At 38.9% G+C, this 10,277-nt stretch overlaps 1 protein-coding gene across 1 annotated transcript; it reads left to right on the top strand.

Annotated features, from left to right (window-relative positions):
• The first annotated feature begins 4,335 nt into the window (after positions 1-4,335).
• On the top strand, positions 4,336-9,522 carry LOC112721607 (protein FAR1-RELATED SEQUENCE 5-like). The gene is made up of 4 exons (XM_025772656.3): positions 4,336-4,965; positions 5,962-8,392; positions 8,766-9,058; positions 9,168-9,522. The coding sequence occupies exons 2-4, from the start codon at positions 5,987-5,989 to the stop codon at positions 9,178-9,180; spliced, it is 2,712 nt and encodes a 903-aa protein (XP_025628441.1). The 5' UTR covers positions 4,336-4,965; positions 5,962-5,986; the 3' UTR covers positions 9,181-9,522.
• The last annotated feature ends 755 nt before the right edge of the window (positions 9,523-10,277 follow it).

Raw genomic sequence — 10,277 nt, 5'->3', positions numbered from 1 at the left:
CAATCAGACTCGAATGATTCAGTCGAAGGAGAATTTCACACAATGTGATTCATCATTGCATGCAGTTCTCCGTACCTAGCATATCCAACAAGCTTGAATTGTGATTTTTTCATTATGTGCCAGATGCACCATTGGTGGACAGTGTCAGGTAGAACATTCCTAATAGCTCTAGTCATCGTCTTGCACTGGTCAGTGATAATCCCCTTGGTGCAGTCCCGACGCATCGCACCCACTGCGTGAACACCCACTCAAAACTAGGGATCTCCTCGCTCCCAAGTAAAGCACAGCCAAAAAGAGTAGACTTCTCGTGGTGGTTTACACCTACAAAGGATGCAAACGGCAGATCATGCCTGTAAAAAAAGCAAAGACAACTGTGAGGCAACAAGAGAAAATTAAGAAATAACTGCTCTTGCTATTTACAAATACATATACAGACATGTTTCTTCTGTATGTGGTGTCAAACGACACCACATCTCCGTAATATTCATACGAAGCCCTGCACCTTGCATCTACCCAAAGTGCGCTCCTAAATTTATTAGCATCGTCAACATCTATTACATAGAAGAAGTTGGGATTGATCTCCTTCATTCGAACGAAATAATTCATCATCCCCTGGAAGTCCTCATTGTCATCGGAGCATCGGAGATTGCGTGTGATGTAATTTCTGACATCCTTTTCTGAAAAACCCATGTTTGCGGACCCACGAACCCCGTTTGCTAGTGCTAGATACGTCTTGTTGGGTCTTATTCTAGTCTCGTCGTTATCCGTAATAACGCACTTAGCATGCATGGTCAGCTCCCGGTACTCATGATAGTGGACAGCTTTCTCAGCCGAACAAGGGTGAGAATGCCTCAGTTCTAATCTAGGCACAACCCAACATTTATTCTCATTGTCCAGCATGACATACATCCTTGCTCTGCATCTCGTGGCTGTGATTCTATTTGCTCGAGTTGCTGCGTTCACCCTAGACTCTCGATAACCTTCACGCGTGCAGTAAATAGATTGATTAACTGGTATCTTTAATTCCTTCCGCATCTTGTCGAAATTCGTGTTCCTGATTTTAGTAACGAATCCAATTTTCTTTGCATAGTTTGCATATAATTTCTGTGCGAGAGGCAACGAACCAAAACTCATTCCTACGATTGGAATTTTCTCTTCACCTACGCCACTATGATCCGGCAACTGTAACGTCAATACACAAAATTAGATACGAATTAAACTAGCCTTAACACAGTAAGTATTTAATAGAAATTCTTAGCATACTATAATAATATCTCAAATAAATGAGCTTTTTGAATTTAAAAAAAAATAAAAAAGAGTTGATAGGTTTACAAATCACAAAACACCTTTATATAGTAACCTGGGAATAATTTCAGTAAAATACTATCATGATAAATCTAAAAATGATATTTGAACTTTAGGAAAGTGTACAATTATCAATCTACTTTTTTCCTCCTATGTTAATATATGGTCTAATACTATTTGAGGATTCATAAAGCACTCACTAATAGAGTTATACTATATTGAAGGCATGTGCCGAGTTGATATATCCTACCCTAAGGAAGTAAGTGAAGTGTGAAATCAAAACATATTCTCATCTCATAAAAATCTTGCCAAGGCATAAATACTACCAAAAAGAGCATATGTTCTTTCTTAATCAATGATACAAAATTAACATAGTGAAAAGTCCAATGTCGCTTAAGAAGCATCTAATTAGCATGAACTAGAAACATCGAGATAGCACATTTAAACCTGGTGTCCGTTGTCCAGCTCATCCTTTCTAGTTACAATGACATCGATAATTTTGTCGAACTTCAATTAAAGAAACTGGAAAAAAGCATTGTCAAGTTAAGAACATTCCTTACTATATAATGAATGAGTCATATAAAAATCATCAAAGAAAATTGCATCACAAATCTGGGAGTCAAGCATACTTTAATGATGGCAATTCTAATGATTCACACATGATGGGTAAGTGTTTAATAGCAATTTTTTGCTTAGCTCAATATATAACTGTGTCAGAATTTTCCATAACGATATACTTTTTGAAGTAAAAAAATTCTCATTAGTATGAATAAAAATGCTTCAAATACCACGTTGTTACAAAATTTAAAACAACCAATGAGAAGCTTATGAAACATACCTTGCACCCTACTTGTTCTTGAATGTCTAATTCATCCACATTGAATTATTCATCGCCTTGTGTTGGATTGGTCAATGTAGTAATCGATCCTCCTTCAGTGGGTGAAAACACCATGGAAGATGCTCTCTTCCAAAAGTGATCCAACGTAGCCTTATCTTTGATTGTTTGACTGGATGAGGTTGGCGCTGTTGATGATACCCTCACCAAACCATGCACCGTAGCCGCCGTGATAGGAAGTTCTAATCGGCGCCGTCAATGATATCTAGAGTAACGATGAATTGCGCCACCAAATGGAAGAGAAAGTTGATTCGGATTTGACTAAAGGAAGCTGAATCTTGAATCGGGCTTGATGAGGTGTTCCGTGATCCCAAGAGTGATTTTTGGATTTTTGAAATATATTAGTCAAGAGTGATTTCATTTAACACGGCAATTAATAATAAAAATTGAAAATTAAATAAAATAAAATTAATTAAGATTAATGTGATTTTGTTTATTTTTTAGCTGATCTCCTTTTGGTTCCACATACTTTTCCATATTCATAATATCTTCTAATTCAAGCACATTAATTTTATTCTCTTTATGTTGGACTAATTGTTGAATAAATGAAGGATTTTTCATTGCTCTAGCTAAGAATGACATCATTTGTTTTTGCTTAACTTCTGTCCCTTGTAACCTTTTCTCCATTTCTTGAATGTACAACATTATATTGTGTTATTGCTCTCTAAGGTTCAAAATCTCAATCATCAAAACCCTCTTGTCGCGTCGCAGCCGGTCTATCTCTCTATATAGGCCGGATTTGCGGCCGAGCTCGAGGGAGTGATCACCATCATGGCCTTGTTGTGAAGGTGGTTTCCTTCTCCTTATGGTCCTCAAGAGGTGCTTGTAACCTCTCATGAATCCTTCATTTGCAAATTTCCATTTTTAAAGAATATTGTCTCTCAAATTTTTTATTAGAATACTTTAATTCACAATAAATTTTAATAACCAAATTAGTTTTTAACTATTTTTTTGTTAAACAAACTAATTTTCATGTTAAATTTTTATAAAAGAAAGACAAATTAATCTTGTTATTTAATAAAAATATAATAATTTTTAAAAAAATTTAAAATTTTAAAATCAGTTTTTCCATATAAATAAATAATCTGATATAAGAAATAATTTGTCTAATAAAATAAAAATTTAAAGTTTGATTTAGTAATTAAAACTGGTTGAGAATTAATTTCTTCGACTAAAAATTTTTTAAAAAGTGATTTGACGTATTGTTCTATTTTTTTTTTTTCCAATTACAATCTAAGGATAAAGGACAAGCATTGGAGATCAACACTACAAACTACACAAAACATTAATGAAAGAATAATACAAGGTAAATATTTCATAAGTTCGGAATAAAAGAACTTTATATCCACAACCAAAAGAAATTAAATTCTTTTCTTAATTGAGAAAAATGGAAAGGAACTTGTAAAAAAGTAAAAATCAATGCAACACAAGCGAGCAGAACAAGGAGAATCAGAATTTTTATGTTATCACTCAAAGGAAAAATTAAATTGATTTAATTTCTTTATTAGTTTATCCTACCTTAATAGAAGTATAGGAAATTAAGAAAATTTAAAATTGGAACTTGAATATAGAATTGAACTAATTAAACTAAACTATGAATCTGTCTTATCTAAGTTTAAGCATCTGTCATGAATATGATTTGACTATAATATAAAATTCAATCATTTGAACTCAATCCAACTGAACCATGATTTAAAGTTCTTACCATTATAATATCTATCTAAATTTTCAAACAACAACAAAAATAATAATCACCTTATCCTACTACTAGATGAAGTCGGCTACATAAATTAGACGATATTTATGAAATTTAGTAATCATGTATTCACACTAATAAAAATTAATGCAGATGATAAAAATTCAAAATATATAAATATATAGGCTAAAATTTTCTTAGTCGAGTTTGAGAATACACTAATTTTGATATACTAATAATGGCTAAAAACTATTTAGAGAATGATTGAAATATATTTTTTTCCCATACATTCTAAGGATAAAGAACAAAGTTTAGAGATCAACACCACAAATAATACACGCAACTATTAGATGTCAATATAAAAGAATTTATATCAACAATCAAAAGAAATTAAATTCATTTCTTAATTGAAAAAAATGGAAAGGAACTTGTTAACAACACAAGCGAGCAGAACAAGGAGAATTAGAATTTTTTATATCATCACCCAAAAGAAAAACTTTATTAGTTTATCCTACCTTAACAATTCGGAGATTATAAGAAAATTTAAAATTGGACATGAAGATAAGACTGATGAACTGATTAAACTAAAGGGTCGCACTAGTGTACAGATTGAAGTTTGTACAGATATACAGATGTGTATCACTGTATTTCACGTAATGACACGTGTGGGGCCCATGTCACAGTTTGCAGCCGGCTCAGAGGGGCTGGTGGGAGGTGAAGGGAGGTGAGACGGAGCCGGCTCGGTGGGGTGAACTTGAACGGGGTTACAAAGCTTACGTATTCCGTTGGTTTGGGGCTTACGTGATGGATCTTGTTTGGGCCGGGGAAAAAAAAGATCGAACTTATCACTTGGTTCTTCATTTCGATACCGTGCTAAACAGGGAAGGAAATCCCTAATTTCAGTGCGGAGGACCCATCGCTGGTGTTCTTCCTGCCGGTCGTATTGGTGGCGTGCCGGAAAAGCCTGTGGTCGAAGTCGAAGGAGGCGGTGAAGGTGCTGGGCCACTGCACGGAGCACCAGTTTCGCCCTCGAGTTGAGGAGTGGGGGACCAGCGATTCGTCTCATCTGGTTAGTAAGGAGTTGCCTGGCCCTTTCCTCATTCATCCTCTGTTGTTTTAATTAAATAATGGGCTCATGTTTAAGATTATCTGGAACATAAATGTTGTCTTGTTCATTGTTCTGTGGTTGTATATGTGTGAAGATATAGTGACAAGATAAGTAATTTGTTGATGTTGTGGTAATTGAATCTGCAATCCATTTCTAAGATTAAAAAAAATATATGTTCGATGAGGCAAAGAAAAGAAGGAACAAGTACTGCGATTAGGAGATAAACAAGTAGAGAGTTAAGTTGCGTGTTATGCATGATGATTCTTGCTTATGAAAATGGCTCTTATTATGGGAACTAAGTGGATGGTAGGTTGGATGATGAAGCTTAAAATTTTTGTTTGATGTGACACATTCCATGCAATGGGAATCACGATGAAGCCTGCATAGGAGGTATAGTTAGAAGCTGAAGTACATGTTATTGGTTCAAGTTATTTAATTGCTGTGATTATTTTGTGGAGAGGGTGTTTCACCCCTTTGTTTATAGTTGTGGTGAGAACCCTTTTATGCCTAAGATGGGGTTTGGCTTGTTAGTGTTTCTATTGAAGTTAATTAAGAAAATATATAACTGCAGAGGTTGGGTTAGGGGGTAACACCTTGCAGAACGTTGTGTTGCATTGAATGCAGAGACATCCATTATTAAGTTAACTCAGTTTAGTAAGAGAGTTGTTGGTAGGTAGTTTCTTGATGGTTCAGTAATGCCCATAATTTTTTGTTTGTTCTTGTGAATGTGACCATGAATTCACCAGTTATTAACGTTGTACTTAATTATAATGACTTGATGTTCGTCAAAGCGAGATAGTGGTTGCTGAATTCTCTCTTAAAGTAGGTTCCATGCGGGCGCTATATGCCTTATTTGTTGAAGTGAATATTACCTCCCTCGTGATATGTGTGGAACATGCTGTAACTTTATATGTTCTACAATCATGACTCGCCTTTCTATTGATTGAATGGATTTAGGGGGAACGTCGCACGGCATTGGCTGATGAAGTTCAACCGTATGTTCGACAGTGAGAGTGAAGACTCTGATGCGGGCAGTTCGGAGACATCTTCCGGACTTGATCGTGGTACTAACGATGAATATGATGACGCGGACGACTTTGAAAGCCGAGGTGGTCCCGAAGCGAGAGAAGAAGGTGTCGGGGATGCTGAGAATTGTAGGGAGTGTCGCGGTGCAAATGACGTGGCAAGCGGCGTGCCAAGCCGGCAAGTACTCGCAAGTGACTTCTTGGGTAAAGAGTTTGCAACGGAGGATGATGCTTATGCTGCCTACACGGAGTTTGCGAAGTTTAGGGGTTTTGGAGTTCGAAAGGGAGATGTAGCGCGAGTTAAAGGGGTTTTGGTCAGAAGAGACTTTTTCTGTCATCGACAAGGCACAAGACATGCTAAGCACTATGACCGTCCTGACCGAGTAAGGGAGGAGAGGCTAGAGAGCCGGACAGATTGTAAAGCAAAGTTGAAGATTTACTACGATATGCAACACAACGTGTGGAAGGTGAGAACCATCCTGGACGAACACAACCACGAGCTTGCACCGGCAATGTTCACACATCTCCTTCCAAGTCACCGGAAGATGAGTGAGGGCGACAAGGCACAGGTTGACAGTTTCAAGCAATTTGGGATTGCAACTTTGAAAATAATGGCTTACATGGCTGGGCAGTCCGGTGGCTATGGAATGCTTCGATTTACTAAACGGGACTTGTATAATTATGTGCATGGGCAAAGGGTTGTGCGAATATGTGATGGTGATGCAGCAGCAACTATTAGTTACTTGGAAGGCAAGGCGAATGCGGACATGATGACAGTTGCACACTACACACGCACCGCGGATAATCGTTTGGGTAGCTTATTTTGGGCAGATGGTGAGATGATGTCGGATTATCAGGTCTTTGGTAATGTCCTGTCATTCGATTCCACGTATCGTTCTAACAAGTACAAGAAGCCACTTGTGGTTTTTTCTGGTTCAAATCACCATAAACAGACATCCGTATTCGGGTTCGCACTTTTGGAGGATGAAGAGGTTCGAACTTACCGGTGGGTGTTGTTGAACCTGCTTGATGTTATGGGACAGAAGAAGCCCTGTGTAGTGGTGACGGATGGGGACAAGGCAATGCGTGCTGCAATTGCGGAGGTGATGCCGACCACAACACATAGACTGTGCGGTTGGCACCTAGAGAAGAATTGTGTCCAAAGGGTGAAGGATACTGAATTTCGGAAGGTTTTTAAGAAAGCTCTGTATGCAAATTTTGAAATAGAAGACTTTGAAGTGTATTGGAAGACATCAGTGGAATCCCTTGGCCTAGTTGATAATAGCTGGGTTCGGAGCACATACGAAATCAGAGAAAGCTGGGCAACAGCCTACCTAAGGGGCGCCTTTTGTGCGGGTTACAGGACAACTTCACGGTGTGAAGGGATAAATGCTTTTATTAAGGATTTTCTTAAATCAAGTGATAGCATTTTGGAACTTGTACACAGCTTAGACCAGGTTGTAAAGGACTACCGAAATAACGAGGTAACTGCCCAATTCTATTCCACGTATTATACTCCGGTGCTTACAACCGGCCTTGATTCGATTGAGTTGTTTGCATCAAAGGTGTATACACGGGCAGTTTTTAGGGAAGTAAAGAAACAAATTAAGGGTGTAGCGACGTTATTGTTTCGGAGCAGGGACAGCATTAGCACTAACAGTGTATACCAATTTTCAAAAATGGGAAAACCTAACAAGACACACAAGGTGTTGTATGATCTGAACGAGGAAAAGATTGAGTGTGGTTGTTCAATGTGGAACAGTGAGGGAATTCCCTGTAGTCATATCTTCTGTGTTATGAAGTACGAGGGGTTGGAACAAATCCCGAAGGGTCTTATTCTGAGCAGGTGGTGCAAGGATGCAAAAGATTGGAGCTCGAAAATCCACCAAGTCACAGATGGCCATCAAGGACGCTTGCTTCGCTATGGTGCCCTCAGTGGGTTGATGACTTTGGTTGCCAAACTCGGTTCTGTAGATGCCAAGGAATTCGCTGTGGCTAGGGATGGCATTGCCAACCTTGCCGAGGCACTTCAACGACGAGCGTATGACCGGCTCGGCAGCCAACTTGGTTTATCATCACTGCCAACAATGAAAGACCCTGAGGTTTCAAAAACAAAGGGTGCTCCGAGGAAGGGGAAGGAACCAGAATCGGAACCGGGCAGGCAATGTGAGGTTCCAACGAAGCGACGGCGTTGTACAAGCTGTGGGGTTCCGGGTCATACGAAGAGGACATGCACGTGGCATTGGGACCATCGTGAAGCTGGCACTGGTGGGGGAGCGGTCCCAGGTTGGGTGGAGTGCTCCTCTGATGTCGGGAGTGCCCCGTCCGCAACTATGAGGGACAAATCTGCTGGAAAATTGCAGGTTAGTGGTTGTCTAAAAACTTATTCTAAATCATCAATGCTGTGAAACCGTTAATGCTAACAGCATACCACTACCAGTTCAAAATAGGATTTTTTGGTTAAGTTGGTTTATAGGGTAGAGATCCACGGGTCCTGCATCGATGTCTAATATGAAAACATAGATTGTATTTTCAACTTTCCACCTATCGCCAGTGACGGAAACTAGTGTTGGGTACTTGGGTTTATGCACCTTCCATAGTTATCTTCAGAAATTAGAGTTTGGTATTTGGTTTGTAATATATGTTTCATTATATTAGTTGTCCAATGCATGCATTCCATGCATTACAAATGGATTACGGTTGCTTGGTGATAAGTGTTGTGACTGATGTATGCAGAATTCAGAGGGCATTAATGCCGACATGGGCGAGGATGGCCACATCGCTTCACCCGTCGCGGAGGGTGCAACACCGGCGACGATTCATGGGTGTCGTCAAGCACCTTGGAACCCCCTAATGGGTGTTGGGGGCGGGGGGCCAACATCTTTCTCGGAGGGCAACACATTGAGCATTTCTTTGCTTCACAGAGTCACTCAGGTCACAAAGGAGTCTCTCATGAAAATGCTGCCAGCCCGATGTGTAATCCGACTAGGCACACAAACGAGGAACTATTCGAGCAGTGGCTATCACAGGTAGTGTTGGAAAAAGTAATTCTTTATGTTTAGTTATTTTCCCATTTTTGATTTGTGTTGAGGTGCATGGATTGGTGATGGACTGTGTTGTTTTTGTGGCTTTGAGCAGAATGTCGTTGTAAGGCCATCGTCCAGCAGACGGCATGGGTGCATATAGAAGAAATGAAGATGCTGCTGGCTGGAAAAAAGGTTTAACAAGGGCATGAAACATAGGTGGTAGGCGTCCTAAAATTAGAGTAGCTTTCATGTGATTCCGTTTTCTCACAATTTGGCTACAATGTCTTGCCAATAGCAGCATATGGTATATTGTATGTAGTCTTAGTGAGTTGGCTATTAATGTTTTGGTGTAACTATAACCACCACTTGTTCAAGGGCTACTTATATGGTGATACGTTGAAATTTTGAACCTTTGATGTGTGCAAGGATTGTAAATTTTTTTCCTTAGTGCTAAATAGGAACGCTATTGAGAAGGTATCACGATGTAGTTTATTTTCTTCCCCACTTTAGTTGGAGCTAATGCAATCGTGAGGGATTAGCCTCATGCAATTGGTAACGCAACACTCATGGGGAGCTCTGATTCTAACTCTTGCAGAACGAAACAGGCATTACGTCTCTTTTGTTAACAATTTTTTGCACGTGCTAATTTAATTCTCAATTCGCAAAAACCTATTCATATGGTTAGTGAAAATCCATTATGACCCAGGTGGGTTTTTATATCTCATGATTTGTTAATATTCAGGGTGAGGAGCATTGTGGTTACCCATAGTATCACATTCAACACAACATAAACCGGGTTATCAATTGAGATTTCAGATAGTAATTAGAGAAAACCGTTTTATTAAGTTTTCCTTGTACGTTAAAAGCAAATAATGTTGTCAATTTCAAACCACATAGCAATGTAATGTAATTCGTGTTGTGCATGTTCCAACAAGTAGTTATGACGATGCTGGATAAGATTTACTTCCAAGCTAGAAGTCTCTGTCATTTTCAGGTAAGTTTTCCTGATATGAAGTACTAGTGCATGCAGTAGAACCTGCAAATAATTCCACAAAATCTTCATAACTATATAATCGTATGGCTCTTTGGCCTTCATAGTACTTACTCAGCCAAATTAGGGGCACCAAATAAAATCACAAATCAGGAGGCAATGCTTTAATACCCCATTAACTTGTCTCAGCCCCCAACAGAGTAATACCCAAAATAAGTTACATTTAGTTAG

This window comes from Arachis hypogaea, chromosome 2 (genome assembly GCF_003086295.3).
Source record: "Arachis hypogaea cultivar Tifrunner chromosome 2, arahy.Tifrunner.gnm2.J5K5, whole genome shotgun sequence".
NCBI classification, from domain to species: domain Eukaryota; kingdom Viridiplantae; phylum Streptophyta; class Magnoliopsida; order Fabales; family Fabaceae; genus Arachis; species Arachis hypogaea.
This window is presented reverse-complemented; position numbering and strand designations above follow the sequence as displayed.

Bases quoted from the DNA above. Each gene is read 5' to 3' on its own strand.
- LOC112721607 (XM_025772656.3), top strand. From the start codon at position 5,987: ATGAAGTTCAACCGTATGTTCGACAGTGAGAGTGAAGACTCTGATGCG. The intron at 8,393-8,765 runs GTTAGTGGTTGT...TGATGTATGCAG, and splicing joins AATCTGCTGGAAAATTGCAG to AATTCAGAGGGCATTAATGC.